The sequence below is a fragment of the Peromyscus eremicus genome, chromosome 6, assembly GCF_949786415.1.
Source record: "Peromyscus eremicus chromosome 6, PerEre_H2_v1, whole genome shotgun sequence".
Classification (NCBI taxonomy): domain Eukaryota; kingdom Metazoa; phylum Chordata; class Mammalia; order Rodentia; family Cricetidae; genus Peromyscus; species Peromyscus eremicus.
Window position 1 is genome coordinate 127664250 of NC_081421.1, and position 26711 is coordinate 127690960.

The 26711-nt window shown below is 39.3% G+C and overlaps 1 protein-coding gene across 1 annotated transcript in view; it reads left to right on the top strand.

Moving 5' to 3' along the window:
- Negr1 (neuronal growth regulator 1) overlaps positions 1–26711 on the top strand; it is a 742197-nt gene that overhangs the window by 293958 nt on the left and 421528 nt on the right. Inside the window, exon 2 of the mRNA XM_059266497.1 lies at positions 11942–12174. Coding sequence (XP_059122480.1) covers positions 11942–12174 — 233 coding nt within the window. The remainder of the gene's footprint in view (positions 1–11941; positions 12175–26711) is intronic.

Consider the following 26711-nt stretch of genomic DNA (forward strand, 5'->3'; position numbering starts at 1 on the left):
TTTTCTGGTTTGTTCTCATAGAGCTCAAAGGGAAAGTACTTGAGGGAATTGAAGTGGGAATGGATTCAGAGAGCAATTTCATTCATTTTGAAATATGTTTGTTTCTTTGTGAGATTAGAAAAGTGCATCTGATTTACCCTGTTTTCTCTGTTTAAATATAAAAATGGAGTTTGACAATCTCCGCACACAGATCCTCACTGTGATGACCAACCCATCTTGCCACAGTCACACAGCATCTGCTAGATAATGATGACTTTCGGCCATTGCTAAAGATGGCAAGCAAATGTTTCCCATTATGTGTAAGACAATTTGGCATTTGGCAAAATCAAAAGTATAGTCTGCCAAAATCCATTTCCTTTAATTATTGGACTAGTGTGTATTTGAAATGAAAATTTCATCCATCCATTTACTTATAACTCAATAAAATGCCTCTTTAAAATATATTAGCTGTCCATAAAGTCTATGTTTTATAACCTATCCCTCCCCTCATTTGAACTTGATACACAAAAAAAAGAAGGTAGGCCTTGAAAGAATTGGACACAGCTGATCAGGAATCCTGAACATATAGAGATTATTAACTAATGATTTAATGGGGGAAAAGGAGAAGAAAATACAATTGTTTCTTCCAAGGGCTCGTAATTAAAGAGGCCAATTAGAAACAGAAAAAAGATGAATGTGTCTAAATAGTTTGGCATCCATGGAGTCCTTTGAATTAAAACAAAATCATGAATGAAGGAGCCCAGGAGACAAGAAAAAGCAAGAAACAATAGACCTGCATGCTTGGTATCGATCGTAGAAACCATCATGGGTGTAGTAACAGAATCGGAGTGTGGCTGTATTCCTAACATGATTTCACACTGCAGTTTGTGCTTAACCAACTCGACAGGCTGCTCAAAATAACACACTGTGAAAGATAAGAAAAGTGGATATAGTACATTTCGATTTTCATAAAGGATTCTGACAGCTTCCCAGGAGAGATTAATGACCAAGGTAGAGAATTGTTGAGAATATAGTATGGGACCCTTTACATGGGAAACCAGCTCAACAATAAAACAGCATTTGTGGATAAGAATATTTCAAAGGAAAAAGAATTTCAATTTAAGTAATGATGTTTTGTGGTTTTTATTTTTAAAAAGCCTATCGTTTCCATTGTTCTTCCCTGACTTATTTATTTGCCATTTTACAGTTAATTACAGTCCTCCTATGTGTGCTATACTAACTATAAATTATGCTGAAAGTGATTATCAGTGTGTTTAGCAAGGAAAGAGGGTGAACATGAAGACGTTGAGTGACAAACTTACCTTTTTCTCATGAATAACTGAACCTTGACCCCTGAGGTAGGATTCCTGAGGGACACAACTATAAGACTGTTCTACCAAGGTGCAGTTTTTTGAGGTCATAGGGAAAACAATAAAAATATCACATTGCCTGAATCAAATATAAATCCAAATAGCTAGGTTTTTAATAGCTGGAGCATGGGCAGTTACAGCCCAGACTGTAGTACCCTCATTTGTTGTGTTTTAATTTTGAAAAATGCAACTTTCAACACAAGCTTAACTCAGAATGTTGTGAATAGTGGGTTACCGTGTTTTCCATTCGCAGTGTCGCTAGGCACAGCTTTGGTCTGTGGGTAGACACCATGGCGATTCCCACGCACGGCTCTTTAACCACCTGTGTAGGCAGAAACTAAACCCTAAAAGGAGAAAGTCTGGAGGCAAATATACAGACAGAAAAAAAGTAGAAAAAGAAACTAGTGTGCCCTCAGTGCCAAATGCTCTTAGGCGTGGGCACCTTGCCGACGACTGCAGGGGAAGAGGCAAAGGGTAGGTTTGGCCCTAAGTTGCACAGCCCGCCTGGAAATCCACCTGTGAGTGGCAACTCATGCTCCCACATGTTATTCAGAGTCACTTTTCATAAAACCTCTGGAGCAGGAAGAGTCAAGTCTCAGATTCTGGTGCTAGACAAACAGGTTGACATGTAGCAAAGACTACTTAAGATATTGGGGGTGAGAGAGCCAATACCGGTGGAGGTATAGACCTTTAATCATAGCACTGCAGAGGCAGAGGTAGGCAGATCTGTGTGAGTTCCAAGCCAGCCTGGTCTACAGAGAGAGTTCCGGGACAGGCTCCAAAGCTACACAGAGAAACCAGTCTCGAAAAACAAAACAAACAAACAAAAAGAGTAAGAACAAGAAGATAGTAAATACCCTAGGCTGTGAGGCATTTTACTATGGATAATTTTAGCAAGAATCCATTTGGAGATTCAACGGGATCTTCAGCTGGTAGAGTAGCTCCCATGATGCAATGGGCACCGACCACAGAGTTGTTACTTCATTGCTTTTAGGAGGTAGAAGGTGTGAGAAGTATCATGACACGTTCACCTATAGCCAGAGATTTATTAAAAGCAGGTTTCCTCCTAGTTTCCAAATAACAAATGTAAAATCTAGGAAGATTTAATTCTGAGCCCTTTTTTGCATAAGCAAAATTTAGGGTTTTTTTTTCCATGTATCTAGACAAATGTTCTCATTAATACAAACATTATTAACTTCTTAAAGCACAAATATATTTAATAAATATTTACCATAATATATGTGCTTTGATTAGTCACATACTATTAATAATAAGACATTAATTTTACTTGCAATATTGTCTTATATTTTTTATGATCACAGAGTTATTTTCATGCTGGCTTATGTATTTAATTTTAGAGAAGAGAAGATAGGATATCAATAAAAGATGTTAAATACCAAAAATTAAATTAGTAATGAATTATGTGCTAAAAATGGAAGTAATTTCAGTCTGAGGCAAAAAATAAACCATCTAGCATTTCCTTTGGAAGTTAGAATTATCTATACACTTTTTAAAATAGCTGTTAAATAAACATCAAATCACTGTTATCCAGATTTCTTTGGATTCACTTAAAGTGAGAAAAAGAATTTTTTTAATTAAGAAAATTTTTTATTTATTTTACATACCAATTACAGATCCCCTTCTTCCCTCCTCCTTCCCCCCCAGTCTCCCCTCCCCCAACCCACCCCTATTCCCATGGGGAGTCAGCAGAGCCTGGTACATTCAGTTGAGGCAGGTCCAAGCCCCTCCCCCTGCCTCAAGGCTGTGTGAGGTGTCCCACCATAGGTAGTGGGCTCCAAAAAGCCAGCTCATGCTCCAGGGATGGATCCTGATCCTACTGCCAGGGGCCCCTTGAACAGATCAAGCTACACAACTGTCTCGATTATGCAGAGGGCCATGGAGGCTCCATAGCTGAAAAAAAAAAGAATTTTTTAAATGGACATATATATAGCAATATGAAGTTAGAGATTTGAAAAGACCAAAGTATGGGGTAAACATTCCAAATGTCGAGTTCATGGTTGTACACAGTTTGCAAATGTATGCCATGTATCATAGAAGCAAGAGAAAGAGCAGTCAATTCTTAGGCTCACCTCCGGGTATTTGGGATTTGTCTGTCCATCCCCTCTCCAGATGGAAATTCCTAACTATAGCTTAAGGTTTAAGAAGAGTTAGATCACAAAGCCTGGCATTGTACTTATGTTCATAACTCATTTTCTGACTTCATGACTCTGAGAACCTCATTCCTTTTACAGACTGACCTCATTCCAAATGAGAAGTCATTTATTAAATGGTATGTTATCTCTATTTTGTGAAGCAAGTCTTTACAGACGTTATTATTTGCCCAAAACAATTGGTTATAAACCAGGTGCTATTTTCTTTAATGCAAGTTTTGAACTCCAGGAGGCTAAAATGGTGCCTTTGTCTATGTAGTTAGTTTAGAATGTGGAAACACCAAAAGTGCTCTTCTCAGGATTTTAGGATTTTAAGGACAAGGAGTGCTTTTAGGAGTGTGTTCAGGTGACCTGTGCCCAGGGAAATGAGCAAATGTCCTGGTATCGAGTCTTGCTCTGTAAATGGCCTCCTTTGATCTAATCATATTTATGTCATTTTTCTTACATTTTATAGAGTCCTGTTTGTCTTGATCTGAAGCCTAAAGTTAGGAACAGTAAGGCAGTATAACAATAGTTAATTGTATTCATACACACACCTGGCTCCATCCTGACATACTTAGTCCTCATGACAATATTGTCTGGTAGAGATACTTCATACCCCCATTGCACAGGTGAGAAAACTAGGGAAAATTAACTTCTCTTGGTTAAAATATAGGAAAGATGCTTGAGCTTCAATGTTAGCAAAAGACACTATAGTTTGCCTTTGTCAAAAAAATAATATCTAATAAATTTTAAATTTGGAATTGTTTTCAACTTTTTTTAATTTGGAAGGGAATATTATCAATTTAAAATTGTTTCTAGAAAGATGTCTGAGATAATAAAGAAAATCACATTCACTTTTTCCTCTGAGTGGTACCCATGGTTTATATGTTAAGGCATAGCTCATGTTGAATTATGGCTTATTTAATTTTCTTGAAAGGACAGATAAATATGGATTAATGACCCTTTAGTTATCAGTTACAAAGCTGACTTTAATCACTTATGCTGTGAGCCATTCTTATTTATAAAATGAAATCTGTACTCAGAATACTTTTTACTTGAAAAATTATAGGAGAGAAAAAGGAATTCATTTTGTTATTCAAACATCAATATTCACAGATACTGAAGAGTACTCTTGCTGGTTTTTAGAGTCTGACTGTACATGCACGGCAAGCTGCTTGTTCTATTAGCATTGTTTATATGCAATTACAGCCCATCTAATGGTGTAGATACAAAGGTGTCTGATGGGACTGAGAGAATCTGCTGCAAGTGATTCTTCTACTTTTGCTCCTTGCTTCAGGAGTGAGGTCCACATAGGGGCTGGAGCGGCAGCAAGGCTGCCCTGCAACCACAACTAAATCTCAGTCCTTCTCTGGGTTTCCATCTCCCTGCAGGCCCCTGGTACCTTAAACCCTCCTGCAGGCATTTTGAATGCAGCATTCATCCCCATTGTAGCTCGTGAGGTGGAAGTCCAATTTCTTCTGCAAGCGTCTGTCAGGAAGACAGCAATGCAGACGAAAATCCCCACAGAGGTTGGAGCACCTGCCAGTTAGCGAAAAGAATTGACACTCTTCCAGATTTGAATATCTCACATTTGAGTCCACGTGGGGAGAAAGCAAGCTAGCTTCACTGAATTCAAAATTTAAAGTGTGGCAATGACAGGTGTTTCTGACATGAGATTTGTTTAAAGCCATCACAAGGAGGAGCTTTGAGTGGGCTTCTCCCGTATGTGAGGCCTCCCCTTCTAGAAGATCACTTCCTGTGCTTGTGCACACAGATCTGAAACCTGGGGTGCTAAGACTCCCTTCTCAGGGTGTTCACAAGTGTCAAATGAGATAATATGCAAGGCTTTCTTTATGTGTCTTCGCTCACAGTGGCCATCCACCTGACGAAATACATCCTTGTTATCAGGACAAGATGCTTCCTTCTGTCACAGGTGGAAAATGAAAGAGCATGCATATGCTCATTGGGAGTTGCCTGATTTCTTTATTCTGAGTACATGAGGCATCTATCTCACCACTTATAGCCGTTTTACTTAAGGGAAGTTAATGCTGTGTTAATTATTTGCAAATAATGTATTATGACCTCGGCATTATCATCATCGGTATTATCACTTTTAAATACAGAAAAATTAAAATAAAATACATCAATATGTGTTATGGCAAAAGCATGTGGGTTAATTCTAGGTGAACATAGATTGAATATTTGGAAATTTGGTTTAGTCCATAGGAAAACTTCAGTGATCCTCTAAATACTTAAAATTCTGAAATACTATAACACAGGCTTACCTGCAAAATACCTATAAGCAGATTAAATTGTACATTTCAATGATATAGAAGATTATAAATCTATTTTCTCATTATTTTAAAAATAAAATTTTAGGGAAGATTGAGATATAGAGTTCTAAATGAAATAAAATCCAGAAAAACTTGCAAAATTTTATTTTTGTCATGTTCACTTCTAATGTATAACGGGAAGCAGTTCAGACATTTGGAAATTTGTTTTCGCTTGTAGATGGTGGCTTTCAATCCTTTGCTCAATCTATACTTAAAAGATTATCACAAAGAAGATCTTGAATAAAATATATAGGAGATAAATTTTTTTCTTTCACAGAACAAGAAATCAATGTTATTGGTGTTAGTATATATACCATAGGAAAAGCAAGCACATCGCTAGTATGGTATAATTCCCATGAACAATAAGTGTGCAGATCCCATCAACAACACTAAGTATGGGACCGGAGACTTAATATGCATGTGTTGTGTTAATGGTGCTTTTATGCATCACAAATTTCGATGTGCATGCCATCTAGAAGTTACTTGCTTGATCTGTGACCACACGCCACCTAGAAGTCACTTGCTGGCTCTGTGACTATGTTACTCATTGTAAATGGACATAATGGTAGTGTTTGGCCAGACCTAAATACCTCAAGGACTTGTCAGGTCTTAATGAAAAAAATAAACCTAATATGCTTAGAAAAGCATCTGTCACTTGGTGATGTCAGAGAGCAGTTGTAGAAATCTCAAAACCCACAACCAATCCTGTGATTTTATTGTCTAAGAATTGCATTCTAGATAATTTAGAGGTAAATTCTGCATAGATAGATAGACAGAAAGATAGGCAGACAGACGTGTATAACCTTACATGAACATACACATGCGTGATTTTGAAAGACATTAGGAAAAGGATGCCTAAATAGGAATGAGGTTAGAATTTATTGTATTTCATTTCCCTTTTATTTCCCTTACTCCAGTTTGGCCCAGCTGTCATAATATCAAGACATTCTTTTTTCATTAATTTATTTTAGTTTTAATTAAAGTATGATTGCATGTGAGAAAGGTTACATGCAGATTGTATAGGGTTCTGAAATTTTTGGTATGCCTTTGAAAATTCTCTGACACATGGACTTTGTGATAAAGACATAGGGAGATGTTCATGTGGCAGGCATTCTGTGGTACCGCGAAGAGAACGATGTAGTTAACTGTGTACTCGTTCATTAGAAAGCCATTTTCACACAGCTTAGATTTGAATTGGAGAGAATTGTTCCTTCTTTCTTTCATTAATTAGTGTCTTTAGTAGATGCCCTCATTAATCAACACATTGTGGGGAAACTGACCTGTCTTCACAGAGCTGGTCGGCTTTCCTACATGGCACCGTGTGATGGGAAGCCTCATCATGACACTGTGAGACAGGATTAAAGACCTAAGTTGGCAAAGCTGTTCTTCAGCAGCAACAGGATTTTTCCTTAGCAGAATTTTAGAAAGTAATAAACAACATATTAAGCTAATTTCCTGTGAGCTCCCTGAGTCAGCCTTCAGGATTTGATCCCCACGGGGTTGGTATCTCCAGGAGAATCTGTTAGAATTGTTACACCAGTGGGATCGGATAGGATTTCATACCCAGCCAGTCTGGAGACTCCTATCTTAACAGCTATAAGGAAACTTCCTGAAAGAGTTCAGAGGAAGGAAGAATTGCCTTTCTCAGACTGGGTTTGCACAATTAACAACTGTGAAGCAAAGTGGAATATTTCAAGCTAGTTTTTGTACGTTTCCCAATATCCAGATGTTTGTTACTGTGAATATGAAATATGCAGATGACTGACGGGGAATGTAAGCCTCTGTGTGGTGTCTGGTGTGGCACTAACAGAGATTGTGCTGACGAGTATATTTTGGGGCCCTCTTTCTTCATCTCCTGACAAAGTCAGTAGTCCAGCAGGTTTTCTTTTAAATGGAAAAACATTTTTCTAGAAAAGATGTGCTGGCCTCAGTATATATATGGCATTTTATTTGGATTATTTGTCTATATTTCAAAGAGATCCTGAGACTACAAACAGAGAGGTAAAATGACAGGTTTTGAGGATGAATGGGCTTTACCTCATCCCACTAACACCCTAGCCTTCTCACTTTATCAATCTGTCCTTTGCAAGAATATCCCTGAAGAATGAACCAGAACTGTCCACAATGCCCCAGGGTATGCTACTGTGGCCCATGGTTCATTTGTTTAAGTCACAATCCGTCTGTCTCTTTCTCTCTGCATCTGTGAAGCAAAGATAATAGAAACATCCAACTCACACGTCTGATAGTGTAAAGTGTCTGGAACATTCTGCATAGCATCTCGTGGTTTGTAAAGACTCCTCAAGTCAAACAGTGCAGTTGTGTCTTAATTGAGATTCTCAAGTACTGAGAGAACTACTTAGAACAGTAGTTCTCAAGCTGTGGGTCATGACTCCTTTGGCATTTGCATATCAGATATCCTGTATATCAGATGTTTACATTACAATTCATTACATAAGCAAAATGACAGTTATGAAGTAGCAACAAAGTAATTCTATAGTTGGAGGTCACCACAGCGTGAGGAGTTATATCAAAAGGTCACAGCAATGGGAAGGTTGAGAACCACTGGCTTAGACTTTTACATACTATCTGCCCACCTCTGCCCATCACTTCAAACCTTTCTCCGTTCATTCAGTCAAGTAAATAGTATGTCCAATGAGGACGCTTGGAACAGTGATGGGTTATATAGTCAATCACTAGGTTAAATAATTTAGTGACCACGCTAGTAAAAAATGGAACTAGTAACAGAGAATGCTAGGGGAAGAGACTCCCTGGGAAATAAACAAACTTCGCAAACTTCCCAGGACAGGCAGTCCTGGCTGGCAGGGAATACCAACAGAGAAGCAATCAACACAACCAGCAAGGTCAGAAACACACGGAGGACCTCACTGCACAGCATGTGTTGGAGACCCACGGGGAATCGTGTTTTCTTTACAGTGAAATAGGAGGCCTCAGGTTGACCTGATGTGAGTGTTAAAGGTTCCTCGTGTCTTGTAGGAAGAAAGGACCTGGCTACAGGTGTTGGGGGCAGGGATATACAGTCAGAATGATATTTTCCACTTCCTGTTCTGGGCAGCTGAGGATGTGCTAGGCCATCCGTTAATGAATCCTATATAGATCAGGTTTAATGGAGATTTTTATTGTGGGTTCCAGATATAAAACAAAGTAGCAGCAACATCAAAAGATTTGGGTACCTAAAGATTAGAAAAGTAAGTATGTATAACTGTTCCTCATGTGGCTGTCGTACTCCCACTCCTTAGTGAATTTCCTAACGCATCAGGCAGCCCCTTGGGTTGTAAAGGACAACGCTTTGGTGGAGGAAGAACGCAAACAAGCTTGACTAGGAAAGGTTGATATTCTCAAGGATTCCATATAATAATGCTAAAAATAAAATACATACACAAGTGTGTGTGTGTGTGTGTGTGTGTGTGTGTGTGTGTGTGTGTGTGTGTGGACTTGGCCTCCTTAATGGATTTCATGCAGCCATTACCTTAACCTTAAATCTACAAATGTTCTATACCCACATCCTGTGGCTCTAGAAAGCCCCATGCTGTGCCTAAGCCTGATTATCCCCAATTTGTAAAATTCCACATACCGTAATTTTAGTTGCTGAGGCTCTGTTAAGTGTGATTGAGAAGAAAGGGGGTAGAAATGCATGGAACTGATCAAAATCTGTATTTTTGTCTGATTCTCGTTTGAACCATTTCCTAAGCATGTGCCCTAAGGAGGGTTGGGTCGAAGCCAATGATAGTTATGGACGGTTGCTCTTGCGGCTGTGGACATACATTATTTCCCTGTTTTCCTTGGCAAAGGCCAGTCTGTCTTTCTGTGGTGTCCTCTGTGGCACCAGAACAAGCGATGAAGTTTATAACTGGATGTGCCAGCTAATGTGGGGAGTCCCCTTGACCCCAGATGCAAGCAAAGCTTTGCCTGTCTCTAGAGAAAGGGAGCTGCCCAGCAAGAGTCATCAAATCAGACTTCCATGCAAAATACCCATCCCTAATTAATTTTCTACTTCCTTTAGAATAGACAGGTTAAGCAATCTGTCACATTCAGTAAATAAGAAATTACTCGCAGTAACATCTGCAACATTCTAATCATCTTTCCATTTCTGAAATTTTTAAGTCTTTGATCTGCATTGCTGTGGAAAGGGCATCAGATGTGTATTTTTTTAAAAAAAAAAAAAAAAGATTTGATTGCAAATGCAATTCTGCCACCCACCAATGCCGTATCTTGGGGACCTCTTTGAACCTTGACATCTCGATTTATTTTCTAGGGATAAAGGGTGTTGCAAGCCATAGCCTCCAGGGCTGTGATAAGCACCCTACTATATAAATGCAAGGAATGCTGAGGTCGCACAAGGAGCACTTGATGGATCCACTTAATAAATGTAGAGAGTTCAACCTGACACCAGCATGGATATGATCTCGTTTAATGAGAAATATGTTCCCTCTATCTTCTTTCTGTATATTATTAAGAATTAATAACATGCTGCAATTGTTTAATTATAGCATTAAAGAGGTTTTATTTTCTTCATTAAATACATAAGGAAAAGCTTTTCAATTAAAAATGACCTTTACAACTCCTACCACTTTGGATTCTATAGATGGGGAAGCTGACTGCAAATTAGATTCTTCTGGAACCTTGTTCCTTGTTCACCCCCTGATTAGTTTCATAAACTTGGTAGTGGCTGCCAGTTGCCTTCAGCTTGCAATTTTGTAGCAATCTCAGACTCTTGTGTTCAATCCCCCAAGGTGTTCTGCGGAAATGCTGTCAGACTGTTCGGATGTATGTGTTCTCCTTCCGTAGCAGTGCTTTGTACTCATTTAAGAAAACTAGTCTTTAATTTGTAACAGAACTTTTTCAAAATGAAACATTGAATTTCAGGCCTCAGCAAAATCACTGGCGTATGACCTCAGTCTTCTGTTCTTCTCCCATCCTGCTGCCTTCTATTGAACATAGGACTGTGTTTCTTAAGTCTTGTTCCAGAGTCTCACTTTGAGTAACTGGCTTCAGGTTTCACCATATGATGCACTACCATCAAGCTTGTTCTCATTGGCCATCTCCAGATTGTCTCCACAGTCCTGTTTTTCTTCTCTCCTACTCCACACCTTTGCTTACTTACATTTCTGTGAAGCTGGCTTTCACCTTACGACCCACGACTTCCACACCCATCTGTACATCTCAGATAGCCCATCTTCCAAAAAGTCTTGGTATATCCATCCCTAGGTTTCTCATGCCCCTTGTCTGATTTCATCTATACATCCTCTCCTCTGTACAGTCCCAAAAAAACTCCTTGCCTGCCTTTGTTACCAGATGACAACTTCTAGAGAACAAGAACCAAGCACATTCCCAGACATAAACAGGGGCCTTATAACAGTTTGTTGATAAGTGAATGTCTCATGGGGAAAAAAAAATAAATTTAGTCGACACTTTATTGAAAAGACAACAGTTTTGTCACTAAAGTCTAGTGTCAGCCATATACTGATGACCCAGCCATTTGGTAAAAGTAGCTTATAGCTTGTAAATTGAAGGTCATAGTAGATTTTTACAAGCTTGCTACTTGGCAGATTTTCTTAGGATTATCAGCTCTGTGGTACTCTCATGCTTTCTATAGCTGGTATATTTTGTACAGAGCTAGACCAGCTCAAACCTGTCTCACTCAGACCTCTTCTCCTCCTATGGTGTCAAAGAAGTGTTATTTCATGTAGAAGTGTGTGGACTTTATTTATATTTAGTAATCATTATATAAACGAAGAGAATGGGATAGGAGTTAGGCTCTGAACTGAAACACAGGCATACACATGCACAATAAATTTCATAAGCACTGAGAATTGTACTGAGCATCAGTACACAGTGCATCAAGGATGGGTGAGCATCAGTAACTTCACATCTCTGGAATATATGATGTTACATCTGATGCTCTACTGATATTCACTGTGTGGAAAGGACACACAGAACAAAGATGATGTTACTCATTCTCATCTTGATTAACAGTTCTCTCTCTCTCTCCCTCCCTCCTTCCCTCCCTCTCTCCCTGCTTCCTCCCTCTCCACCTTCCTTTCCTCCCTCCTTTGCTCTTCCCCCTCCTGCCTCCCTCCCTGTTTAGGTGTTACTTGGAGGATGGAGCTTCAAAGGGTGCCTGGCTCAACAGGTCAAGTATCATTTTTGCTGGAGGTGACAAGTGGTCAGTGGATCCTCGTGTTTCCATTTCCACATTGAATAAAAGAGACTACAGCCTCCAGATACAGAATGTTGATGTGACAGATGACGGCCCATACACCTGTTCTGTGCAGACCCAGCACACACCGAGGACAATGCAGGTCCACCTCACTGTGCAAGGTGAGTGCTTCCTGATGAACTGCGGAGAGGGCTGAGCTTGAAATCTCTATTATTAAGATACCAAACATTTGTACCTTATATGTTTCCAGGAGGCTCCTTGTGAAACTTTGTGTGTGAAATATTTAACACTAATGTTGAGATGACTCAGAGAAAACTACCAGTGTTCAACATGTTGTCACTATCCTCTGAATTATCTTCTAGATTCCATTAAAGGATAATGACTATTTAGATCCAGGAATCCCCACTTACAAGAACGAACGATGGCCATTAATGCCACATTACGATTTTTGTATATGATATATTACATATCTTCCCTTGAGTCATCTCTGAGATAAATCTTGGAGAACCCATAATTGATACATTAAAATAAATACTTAAAAACCCAGAGCAGATAAGTTGAAAAGTGACAGCCTTGTGAATTGTGGGTGGTAACTCTAAAAGCCACCTCCCCCAACCTTCCTGCAAATTGCCTCTCCACTTGCATTTGAGTGACAAGGCAAAATGTAGCCTTCTAGAATAACTCGCTAGATATAGATAGAGAATAATTGGAAAGGTATTTCCCAGTGCCTTTTGTTTGATTGAACTTCAAACAAAACAGTGCTAGTCAACTAGTAATCTGTAAATATGTATTTGTTGCCCTTACATACTTAACTGTGAGAGCCCAGGTTCACCAATGCAAGTATACTTCAAGAAAACCTATGACCATGATCTGAGAAGGGTGAAAATGCATAGTTTTGCACTTTACATAATGTACTGGTCCTTAAGTTTTATATGTGTTGGTTGCATATTTTGCTTTCTGGATCTCAAAATGATGCTGTGATAACCATGAGTAAAAGTAGTAACAAAATGAATGATGGCATAGCCTACTCACATGTAGCAGGATTTCTCTTTGGGCTGCCAACCAGTTCCTAAAGCATGACACAGAGACTTGTTATTAATTATGAATGCTCAGCCTTAGCTTAGGCTTGTTTCTAGTTATCTCTTTTTTTAAAACTTAAATTAACCCATTTGTATTAGTCTATGTGCTGCCCAAAACTTGTTTGCCTTACCTGTGTACTGTGTCCATCCTGCTTTCCTGCCTCCTCTGTGTCTAACTGGCCCCAGCTAGCTGGCTGGCTTCCCTTTTCTCTATGTCCACCATCCCTGCCTATTCCTCCTCTTCCTAGCTATTGGCTATTCAGCTTTTTATTAGACCATTCAGGTGCCTTAGGCAGGCAAGGTAAAATAGCAACACACATCTTTATATAATTTAACAAATGGAGCATAAACAAAGCAACACACCTTTACATAGTTAAACAATTATTCTGCAACACAAACAAATGTAACACATCTTTACTTAGTTAAACAAATATTCTGTTCTACAGCACCCATGGGCACTTGGTGCCTGATGGAGTTAAATGGGAGACTCGGTGTTGTTATCTTCAAGTTTCTCCTTCAGTAAGTCAAGGCCTGATTTGAATTTAGTTTATGGGTTAACTCTATAACAGTGTTGATCTCTAACCTTCCTAACTGATGGCTATTCCCTCAGATAACATAAGAACCTCAATGCAAAAACAACTTTAATTATTATTAAATATTTCAGTCATGGTCATTAAACTTCTTAATTATACAGTTTGCTCGAAGGAGACAGTTTACGATGAAAACCAAATCACTAGATTGTAGATTGTTGTTTTCTGTATGGTGATAAGTGCTCTTCAAAATAAGGTTTTCACAAGATTCTACCTGATTTTTGTGGGACAGCTGTCTGAGCCCAGGGTTTTCAGTGACATGCATCTCCAGCGCAGGGTCCATCTTTTTACATAGATTATCCCAGGAATCCGGAGGCAAACGTTTTATCTAGCTTTGAAGTGGGCATGAAATTGCAGAGCTCAGATACATCTCCTTTCTGGTCTGTTCATAATCTCTCCCCTTCTTTTCCTTTTTATCTGAATTTTCAGAAAAAAGGGGGGAGATGGCAAGCCTTTCTTACTAAAAGGAAGTATTTGGATGACGATGTATGAGCCAGTCAAGATGTGACATTGGCTTGTCCTTTACAACCTGAAGGTTTCTATGCTCTATTTCTCAATATGAAATGCATCCTGATTTCATTCTTTCTCTCCCCATGTCACATCGCCACCTGTAAACTGGACAGTGGGAAACATACCCTTTTCTAGCATCTGCTTAATTCCCCAGGTGTTTCTTTTCAACTTTTTATTGCAGAGACTGTTTTACACTGCTAAGCACTTTTAAAGAAATTGTATGCCTTCTCAGATAGTTTCTGAAGGTCATCTGATGATCATGAACTTCTGAGCAGTTAAGAATGTGCTTGCTGAATTCTTGTCAGTATATTTTCTTCCTTTAGAAATAGAAAATCCATGCAACTGTTTTGAAGGTATGTCATGAGATCAAATTAAAAGCTAATAATTTTACAGTATTTATGAACATAATTACTTATTATAAGTTGATTGGCATGTGGGCCATTTTCCAATTACAGTAATAAGGCTCATGGAATACATTAATAGGCTTGTCAGTCAACTCAAGAACTAAATAAATGCCATAAAATGTTAATCCTACTTAAGTTACATTTCTTCTCAATGAGCAAAAATAAATGGATAGGCATAAACACTTGGGCTAATCTGGATAATTTAGAAGCATGTGCTCTTTGCCAAATGATTTGTCTATCCTTCATTCACCAAGATTAAGAAACTGAGCAACTGAGGCAAGAATGTATCCATTGCCTCTGTCACACCCCTGTCAACAAAGCTCATTTTCATTGTGTAGCCTTGTTGTTAGGGGATCTAGATTTAAAAAATTATTTTAGAAAGTAGATTAACAAAGATAGGTTATTATAAACAGGAACTACATGGAGAATTCATTGCTGTTGTTTATGACTTTAAATTATTTATGCAAACCAATAGAACAATAGATAAGGATGATGACAGGGATAAAAATCAGCATATCTGAAATCTAATCCTGAATTCCATAATGAAGTGGATAATGGAATGGCTAGTAGATTTTTTTACCTGAAAAACTACTCAAGCCACCTGAGTTAAACTCATGCACCCATGAAATTCAAAGAATATGATATATCATAGATGATATTGATGGAGAAAAATTATAAAATGTGTTCAATAAGGAAAATAATTTTTATTGATTATCTACAATATAGTGCTGATACATTGAAATCTCTAATCACATGGATTTTTTAACCATGTGAAGCAATGCTAACTAAGAATGAAAATACATAGGAATGAAAGATTGGCTTCAAATCAGAAGTGATAATTCTGGATGATGGGAAATCTAAGTGGTGCTCATTTGGAAATATGACTTAATATTTTCTACTTTGAACATTCTAAAATGCCTAAATGAAGGGGTCATAGAGGAACACAAGCAAGTGAAAGCAGGCTCCCTGAAATGCTGGCTTCTTGTTCTCAAAAGGCCAATGGGGGGAAAGAGAAGGACCCAAGGACCCTAATAAAACACCCAATCCAGTGCAGCCTCTTTAAGGGACTTCTAGTCTTGGACCTCTCCTATCCGGGAGTGGTAAAGCTATTACCTCCCATTCTCCTTACTGTGAGCTCTTCTTTCATGCATTTCAGTTCTTCCTGGAAAGGAATGAATTCAGCAATCCCCTAGACAATTACTTTCACCCCTGTTACACAAAGAGAAGATTGTTCATGGTGCAAAATGACACTCAAAGATTTTCCACGTTAAATAAGCATTTATTGAATTTCATCACCCAACAGGGGCCTTACACATAATTACTTTCCTCCCCATGACAACATATCTGATAGGACAGCTTACATTGTTTCAACATTTCAAAGGCATCAGACCACGGTGGTGGGAAGTATGTGATGCATTAAGGCAAAGGTGTATTCAATCCCTCTGGCTCCTATGTTTCTTCCTCCCCCTCTTCCACTGGGGTCCTGAGCTCCAAGGGTAGAGACCCAGTGGAGATCTTCAACTTGGGCTTTCTCTCTATCTAATGCTTGGCTGTGGGTCTCTGCATTTGTGTCCATCAGCTGCAGGTGGTAGTCCCTTGGATGACAAATGCAATAGGCACCTATCTATAAATATAGCAGAATATCATTTCATTGACAGGTTTTTGTTTTTGTTTGTTTGTCTTTGTTTTGGTTGGTTGGTTAGTTTTGGCCAGTCATGTTTGATTCTTTCCTAGGATTCTAGGCTATCCAACCTCTGATTCCTGGCCATCCAGGCATCATCAGGTGTGGGCTCCCTCTATATGTCGTGGTCCTCAAAGTGAAGGAGTCATTGGTTGGCCACTCCCACAAGTTCCTCAGCTTATCTTGCAGGTGACACAGATTATCGTAACATGAATCTTAAAAGGTCTTATTAATAAAAACAAACCGAGAACCAGGTATTGGGGTGAATGCTAGAAGACCAGAGAGACAGAACACAAGTCACATCTAACTTCACCTCACCAATTCCTCAGCTGATCCTGTTTCCTCAGACTGGAAACCTCTGAGTCCTCATCCGAATGGATCTCAGCTGAACTGCTGCTTAAAAGCCTAAAAGCTTAACCAGGCTCTAGTTCCTGGTCCTCATGCCTTATATACTTCTGTTTCTTGCCATCACTTCCTGGAATTAAAGGTGTGTGTCACCATGCCTGGCTGTTTCCAGTGTAGCTTTGAACTCACAGAGATGCAGACAGATTTCTGCCTCTGGAATGCTAGGATTAAAGGTGTGTGTGCCACCATTTTCTGGCCTCTATGTCTATCTAGTGGCTCTTCTGTTCTCTGACCCCAGATAAGTTTATTAGGATGCACGATATATTAGGGAACACAATATCACCACATATGATAGGTCAAAGGTTTTGTGCCTGGATTGGTGTCCCAGTCCTACCTCTGGAAGTCTTGCCTAGCTACAGAGGATGGCCCATTCAGGCTCCAGGTGCTCTATGACTAGGCGTACTCATTAGGATCACCCTCACGGAATCCCGAGAGTTTCTGCTGGACTAGGTTTCCACATCACCCCACCAAATGACATACTACTCCAGTTGTTTCTCTCAGTACTCTCTCCTTCCATCCCTCCTCTGATTCCCTCCTGTTCTCATCTACACCAACCCCAGTCCACCCACAAAATCTATTCTATTTTCCCTTTCCAGGCAAATCCGTGTGTCCCTCTTAGAGCCCTCCTTATTGCTTAGCCTCTCTGGGTCTATGGATTATAGTATGATTATCATTGACTTAACTGCTAATATCAACTTTTGAGTGAGTAAATACCAGGTTTATCTTTCTGGGTCTGGGTTACTTCACTCAGGATGATTTTTTCTAGTTCTGTCCATTTATGTGCAAATTTCATGATGTCATTTTTAACAACTGTTTAATACTCCATTGTGTGAATGTACCACATCTTTATCCATTCTTCACTTGAGGGACATTTAGGTTGTTTCCAGTTTCTACCTATTATGAATAAAGCCTCTATAAGCACAGAGCAGTAAGCAAGTATCTTTGTGGTATGACTGAGCATCCTTTGGGTATATGCCCAAGAGTGGTATAGCTGGGTCTTGGGGTAGATCAATTCCCAGTTTTTGAGGAACCACCATATTGCTTTCCATAGTGGTTGTATGATTTTGCACTTCCACAAGGAAATGGAAGATTGTTCCCTTTGCTCTCCATCCTCAGCAACATGAGCTGTCACTTGTGTTAATTGATCGTAACCATTCTGACAGGTATAAGATAGAATCTCAGAGTAGTTTTTATTTGCATTTCCCTGATAACTAAGGATCATGAACATTTCTTTAAGTGTTTCTTGGCTATTTAGGTTTCCTCTATTAAGAATTCTCTGTTTAGACTTGTACTCCATTTTTAAATTGGATTATTTATTTTCTTGATATCTAGTTTGTTAAGTTCTTTATATGTTTTGGATATTAGCCCTCTATCTGATATGAAGATGGTGAAAATCATTTCCCACTCTGTAGGCTGCCTTTTTGTCCTATTAACAGTGTTCTTTGTCTTACAGAAGGTTTTCACTTTCATGATGCTTCATTTATTAATTGTTGATCTTAGTGCCTGTGCTGTTGGTGTTCTGTTCAGGAAGTGATCTCCTGTACCAATGCATTCAAGGCTATTCTCTACTTTCTCTTCTATCAGATTCAGTGTATCTGGTTTTATGTTGAGGTCTTTGATCCACTTGGACTTGAGTTTTGTGCAGGGTGATAAATACAGATCTATTTTCATTCTTCTACATACAGATATACAGTTAGACTAGCACCATTTGTTGAAGATGCTTTCTTTTTTCCATTGTGTATTTCTTCCTCTTTTGTCAAAAATCAGATGTCTGTAGGTCTGTGCATTTATGTATGATTCCTCAACTCAGTTCCATTGATCAACATGTCTCTTTTAATTCCAAAACCATGAGTTTTTTATTACTACAGTTCTATAGTACAGCTTGAAATCAGGAATGGTGATACCTCTGGAAGTTTCTTTACTGTTCAGGATTGTTTTGGCTATCCTTTTTGTTGTTGTTGTTTGTTTGTTTGATGTTTTTTCCATATGAAGTTCAGTATTACCCTTTCAAAGTCTGTAAATAATTGTGCTATGTAGCTAGAGTTTTCCTGCCTGGCCCACAGTCAGGACAAATCTCTATCACCTGCCAGTTCCACAGCCGCTCAGACCCAACCAAGTAAACACAGAGACTTATGTTGCTTTCAAACTGTATGGCCATGGCAGGCTTCTTGCTAACTGTTCTTATAGCTTAAATTAATCCATTTCCTTTAATCTATACCTTGCCACATGGCTCGTGGCTTACCGGCATCTTCACAAGCTGTTTCTCATAGTGGCGGCTGGCAGTGTCTCTCTGACTCAGCCTTCCACTTCCCAGCTTTATTCTCCTCCTTGCCCCGCCTATACTTCCTGCCTAGCCAACGGCCAATCAGTGTTTTATTGATTAATTAGCAACACATTTACCATACATCCCACGGCACTTCCCCCTTTTTTTTTTTTTCAAAAAGGAAGGTTTTAACCTTAACAAAGTAAAATTACATATAATTTGGGAATTTGGGCTTAGCTTCTCTTACTACTTCCTGCTGGAAGGGGGCGCTGTATCTTATGGGGAAACAAAGAAAATTTTAGAATTATGGAATAGTCCATGAGGCTGTATCGTCTGAACCAGATGCCTTCAAACCATTCTGGATGTTGGATCATCTGGGCCACGGTGTCATTGGAGACCTTCAGGGGGTCTTGGCTGGTCAAACCTGATGTATCTTAATCTGGAACAATTCCATAGCCTTTGGCTTTCTGTGGGAACAAAAGCAGAGACTCCTTTCCAAAACAACATATCCTTATATCCAAATTTTGAAGTCAAGGTACCTTTAAAATATACGTTTTGGCATAACTCAACAGCTTTTACAATCAAATGTTTTTCTGCAGTTAAAAATCCCAAAGACAACACAATCCAGATTCTCTGTGTAATATCCATTTTTACGTGGCTTATTTTTTATACTACCTTTACTGTCTCTTTAATGACTTTATTTTTTTAAAAACTATGTATTTGTTTCTATAACTCTATATATCACCTTTTTTGTCTCTTTCAAGCCTATGTATCTTTTACACACATTGTAAACTATTACACCTGAATCTGTCTTATTGTGAATCTATTGCTTTAAACTGCAGCAGCTGTGGCTGCTGGCTCCACCCACCTCAGCTTCCCAACATGGCTACGTTTACCACCAGCTCTGGGAGCTATCGTGGGTCTATGCTTTTAACCACGCAGCATGTAGCCCAGAAACCTCTTTTTTTGTTTTGTACCTGCAAAGGCTAAATCCACCACGCAGCTTAATGTGCCACTTGCAGAGGCCTCATTCCCGCCATACTGCAGGTTGAGCACGCACGCTAGGAACCCACCAGTAGCTCAAACCAGCAGCTGCCGCTCATTTGAGAGAGACAATTAGGAAGCTGTTTTTAGCTCCGTTTTAGAATCTTTTCTCAGGTTTTAGGTGGAAACTCTTGCCACCACGTTGGACGCCATTTGTAGCTAGAGTTTTCCTGCCTGGCCCACAGTCAGGACAAATCTCTATCACCTGCCAGTTCCACAGCCGCTCAGACCCGACCAAGTAAACACAGAGACTTATGTTGCTTTCAAACTGTATGGCCATGGCAGGCTTCTTGCTAACTGTTCTTATAGCTTAAATTAATCCATTTCCTTTAATCTATACCTTGCCACATGGCTCGTGGCTTACCGGCATCTTCACAAGCTGTTTCTCATAGTGGCGGCTGGCAGTGTCTCTCTGACTCAGCCTTCAACTTCCCAGCTTTATTCTCCTCCTTGCCCCGCCTATACTTCCTGCCTAGCCAACGGCCAATCAGTGTTTTATTGATTAATTAGCAACACATTTACCATACATCCCACGGCACTGCTAGAAATTTGATGGAGTTGCTTTTGATAGGGTGACCATTTTTACTATGTTAATCCTACCAATCCATTAGCATGGGAGATCATTCCATCTCCTGCTATGTTTTTCAATTTTCTACTTCAAAGACTTGAAGTTTTTAATCATATAGGTCCTTCACTTGCTTGGTTAGAGTTTCTTCAAGATATTTTATATTATTTGTGGCTACTGTGAAGTATGTTGTTTCACTAATTTCTTTCTAATTTTTTTCTAATGGTTCAAAATTAGAGTCTGTGCTGCCTAGTTTTATGTCAGCTTGACACAAACTACAGTCATCTGAAAGAAGTGAACCTCAATTGAGAAAATGCCTCCAGAAGATCAGCCTGGAAGCAGGCAAGTCTGTAGGGCATTTTCTTAATTAGTGGTTGATGGGGAGGGTGCATCCCATTGTGGTGGTGACACCCCTGGGCTGGTGGTCCTGGGTCTATAGGAAATCAGGCTGAGTAAGGCATGAGAGCAGCACTCCTTTTGGCCTCTTTGTAAACTCCTGACTCTGGGTCCCTACCCTGTTTGAGTTCCTGCCCTGATTCCCTCCAAAGATAGACTATGATGTGGAACTGTAAGCAAAATAAACCCTTTCCTACCCAACTCAATTTTGGTCCTGGTGTTTAATCACAGCAGTAGTTAAGACAGGGTCCAATGTCTTCTGTGGTACTTAAGGAAAATTCTTAGTCGTAAATCCTAATGAAATTAAAGTGTAATTGTATGCATGTCACAGAGTGGATATTTCCATTTCATATGGGAGGGGTGGGAGAATAACAAAGAAGAATTAGTACAAAGCTAGATTTGGACTGAGCAGAGCAAATACTAGGTCTTTTAACTTCACGTCCAGTATCTGGGGTACATGGTAATGTGGTCAGTGGTCACAGAGAGCCCTTGCTCAGTGGTGTAGTAATTGGAGAACATGTGGCTTCTGTGCTGGGTATGCACTGGTTTCTTATGGTCATCTTTGGAGGACATTCAGTTTCCAGTGTCTCTAACTTCCTGAAGTTGCCTTGGACATTAATGATTCACCTGCTATTATATGCATATCTATCTTAAAGGCTATCTACATGGACACAAGCCCTGTCATACTTAGATTAAGCTTCTAGGTCTTGCTTTGAAATCTGTGTAAAAGCCTCCATGACCCCACAGCTCTGACATGTTTCACATTTGCAAAGCCGACTTCATAGAGATAATGTCAAAATCTTTTGCCAATGTGGACATCACCCCAGTGCCGCTTATATGAAGGCTACATCAGTTTCTGAATACCTGAGTATAAGACCTAGAAAACTCATGTAAAGGCAGCCCCTTGCCAGGAAAGGCACTCCAAGCAGTCTGCATTCTCAAGGGAAAAACTTTCACATTAAGTGACAATTTTGCACCCTGCAGCCTGTAATAGATGGGTCTGGCCAGGTCCTGAGTGCACCTCAGTCATCCCTATTGTACTTCCAAGAAAAGGACATAGATTCTCCTTGGTGGGACTGATTTCTTTGTCAGCCATCACCTCTTTGTCCACAGATTCCAACCGTCCATTTTCTGAGCACACTGCTTGTCTTTCATTTCATGTCTAATTTTTAATCTCAATTATCACCATAAACATGGCTGAAAGGCGAGAGCAGTAACTATACCAAGTCCCAGATTCTATTCAAATTGATGTTTTATTGAGTTCTTTACTTAAATTCAATTTCATTAAAAAGAGAAAAAACACCCTAGAACATGGAAAAACAGACAATTTCTGTTCCCTATAGTAATATGGACTTTTTGTTTAATTCTCAACAATTTTATTGCTGTCCAAAGCCCCATCAGAACAAACTTGTTTACTTGTTTTTAAACTGTGTGAGTAGGGGTGTTATAGAGATAAGAAACATTAGATCCCATGGAGTTACAGGTGGTTTTTCGCTGCCCCATGTGTGCTGGGAACCATACTCAGGTCCTCTGTAAGACCAGTGCATGTCTTAACCCTTTGGCTGTCTCTTTAGCACAAGCCTTTACTGGCCACAGTACTGTCAGCATTTTGGGTTCTGAGTTTCCCAGAATCACCTATTATCTCTACTTACAACATTCTAAGCCTGATCTAGCCTCTTCCTCCCAACTTTTCTAAATTCCTCTCACAAAGTAGCCTATACATCTTCTGAAACAGCAATGATCTAACTCCTGAGCCAATTTTCCACGTTAGTGACTCATCTCTGTGACCAAAGAAAACCTTGTGGGGGGATTACTTGGGTTTTCAAAAAGTTGATCAATGTCTCACTGTGGGGTGTCTTGGTAAAACAAAACCATTCCCATGGAATTCAAGAAACAGAGGACAGGGATTGAAACAGTGTCCAGGATAAGATGTATCCCACAGGACACACCCACTGACTCATATCTACCAAGTAGGTCTCATCATCTCTCAAGAATTTTATAATGCTATATCTCATCCATGAATTGAACCATCCATTAGATAAAAGCACTCATGATCTAATTATCTCTAAAAAATACCTTTGCTGTGGGATATTCTGTATGTTAAATGTGTTGCTCTGATTGGTTAATAAATAAAACACTGATTGGCCAGTAGCCAGGCAGGGAGTATAGGCGGGACAAGGAGAGAAGAGAATTCTGGGAAGTGGAAGGCTGAGGCAGAGAGATGCTGCCAGCCGCCGCCGCCATGAGAAGATGTTAAGGTACAGGTAAGCCACGAGCCACGTGGCAACTTATAGATTAATAGAAATGGATTAATTTAAGATATAAGAACATCTAGCTAGAAGCCTGCCACGGCCATACAGTTTATAAATAATATAGGTCTCTGTGTTTACTTGGTTGGGTCTGAGCAGCTGTGGGACTGGCGGGTGAGATTTGTCCTGACTGTGGGCCAGGCAGGAAAACTCTAGCTACATACCTTCACAACCACAACCAGACACGTGCTTTGCTAATCACCTGGGTGTTTGTCAATCTGATCAAACTGTCCCAAAAGATTAATAATCACTTACCCTTTCAGGGAGATGCACACTAGGCATCTTCTTAAAAATATGTAACTATATTACAATGACATAAGGTACTTGAAATGGCCTTCTCTAGTTTCTAGGAATGTAGTCAGCAGACAGCACTCAGTGGTGAGCACTTTTGAGGACAGTTTCCAATTCAGTCATCTGGGCCTGCTTAGAAAGCCCAGGAGTCAATTCCTGGTTTAAGGCAGTGGGTACAATACATTTTGCTTGCAGCACACTGTGAGATAACTATCTTGGCAGTGTTGGTTCAGAGCTCTTTCTGAAGCAACTGGCTGCTGTCCAATGCACATAGCAGCTGTACTTCCTATCCCTGCAGTTCTGTCTGTGTCTTCCTTTTTGTCACAGTGGTCAGGTGCAAGGGTCTTCCTATTAGATACCATGGACTCTCTTCTTTCAGAGATTTCTACACTGGGATCCAAAACTACAACAACAGTGAGGTCTTTGCTTGACTGCGACAATGGTTTGAAAATACCTTTGTAAAGTGGAACGATAGAAAACTCAAACACCATGTATTATTAATACTTTTATTATGGAAGAGATTTTAAGTGGCTTATAAATAAGTATTCATCCTTCCAAAACAAACAGAAGAAATAGGAGCCAAGATAAAGAAAGTGAGAGTAAGACATAGTCACAGGTGAGTCTACATATATTCAGAGTTTGATAAAATATTTAGCCCTGAGATTCCTAGCAGTCAATATAGGAGGAAAACAAGATCAGTTATTCATTTCATGGTTCATAAGGTTAAACACTTTCTTGGTTCCCTGATCCTGTTACTCAGAGAGAAAGCAGCATCTCAGAGACTCTTTCAGACTATCATGAAGTCAGAACCATCTTAGCAGTAATCAATACAGGATGTACAGTGTCAGCCCCTGGGCCATTCATTGAATGAAAGTGAAAAATTAAATAAGTAAATTCAATAAGATGCCATTTTAATGACACATAGATATCTTTTGGTTATTGTCTTAATCTAGAAATAAATCTTAGAATGTCGTGTTCTCCAAATGACCTTCCAGCAGCTCACTTATCTCACTGATCCTTTCATGTACCAAGTGCAGGTGTCTTAAAATTATCCTTAACCACTGATCATCAGAAGAGCATTATTATGTGTGGACATGGTATAAACCCATATTGTTTAAAGACAAACCCTTCTTAACTTAATGCTAGTGACCTTTTGTGAGTGTTAAAAGCTTGACTGTACACACCAGAAAGAGCGACAGCACACTTGGGTTACAGGTTAGGTAGATGCATAAAGAGCAACCCAGAGCCATGGCCTGCCTTTCCCAAGAGATTGAAATGGGAAGAGACTCCTTGCACTCAAACAATAGGTGTAGATACTGGATGCATCAGGACAAAGCAGCCCATCCTCTGCAGCAGCCAACATCTCAAACTTTTCTACAAATAACAAGAAGAAACAGAGAAAACTTATCAGCATGAGGAAAAATATTAGAGATTACACATTCATGGATGGCACTTGCATGGCCCCACTCTGAAGTCTAATTTATATACATGGGGAAAAGGATATTCATGCCCAGAAGCCAAGGTTTGGATATGACCTGAAACATAAAGAAATGGACAAATTTTCCTAAAACTTCTCTAAAACAAGATAATATTTTCAGTATAAAAGTGAATAGTAAATAGCTAAAAGTTTAAAAAAATTGATTATTTCATAACTTTGCTGAATGCTATTTCTTTATCCCCAGAACCCTTCCCTTTAAGCAATGTAACCTCATGGCATGCCAAAACAGATCAAGTAGTTACACAGTAGGGCTCTTAAACACAAGACAAAGGTGACTTGTAACTGGTGGTGGTGGTCTGTGCATGCCCTTTTCCTATAATGTGATCACATCATCATCTTTACAGTTTAGTTAATGATAAAGCAGTAGAGTTAAACGACCTCCCCACCTCCACTCCTATGTACTTTGAATCCTATAAAATATCTAATTCCTTTAAATATTTGGGGCTGTATTTGTTGGGGTCATGTCTCATACCAATACAGTTCAGAACATGATGCCTCACTTATGAATGTTTGGGTAAAATGTCTTTTAAGTACATTTAAAACTCAGGTCTATCATCATCACTGTGAAGAGCTAGCATTTTTAGGCAATGGCATGCCACATAACTACTAAAATTTAAGGCATTTTGGTTGGCATTTATGGCTTTCCCTTTCACACAACCACCCTGTGAGAATAGCTATGCTTGTAAGGCAGATTGCCCAGACCAGCTTCTCAGAAACTTTCTCCTCCATTTATTCAAATGCACCCACATCCCTGAAGTTGTTGGTTTAACTAGAATAGCCCACAAAAAAAGTTAATGGAACTATTTTTAGTAAAATCCTTAAATATTTGTTTTATCCACAAGATAAATTTTCTTCTCTCCTAGGTATTATTTCTTTTATGTTTTTGAAAGTAGGATTACTAGGCATTAGTTTTCTGTAATTGAGATAAAAGAACAAAGTTGAAAGAGGATTTATATCAATGGCTGATACTATTCTTTTACAAAAATTTTTCCTCTGTAGGTGCAGTAATCATATTTTCCCACTCAAAAATTAGTTTGTAAGAATTTAAATACTAACAAAAGCTCTGATATAAGAAAAGCTTTGCTAAAAATCTGTAATATACTCATTACTATACATCAGTGTCTCTCAACCTTCCTAGTGATATGACCCTTTAGTACAGTTCCTCATTTTGTGGTAAGCCCTAGCCATAGAATTATTTCTGTTGCTAGTTCATAACTGTAATTTTGCTACTGTTATGAATTGTAATGAATCGTAAGCATTTTTGGAAGTAGAGGTTGATTTACCAAAGGGGTCATGACCCACGGGTTGAGAACCATTTTTATATACAAAGTGAACACGTGTTGGTGTTATTTCTTACAAGCTCTGCTTCCCGAGGCATGTACCACACTCCATCTCCAGTCACGTGACTGAATGTGGGGGCAGGGGAAACTTGGCAGGCTTCAAAATGATCTGAATGTGTAGTGACCAAAAAATAATTCTAGAACAAATCCTATGATGAATCTAAGGCTTGGGGCACCTCTCACCTGTGTTGCATCACTTGCGTTCACTGCAGCCTCAGTTGCCAGCACCCAGCATGCACACTGTGCACGAGCTGAGCTGCCCACATGTGGCTCAATCAGTACTACCTCGTGCTTCAGAATGTAAGTGCTAAATTAGTGTATGT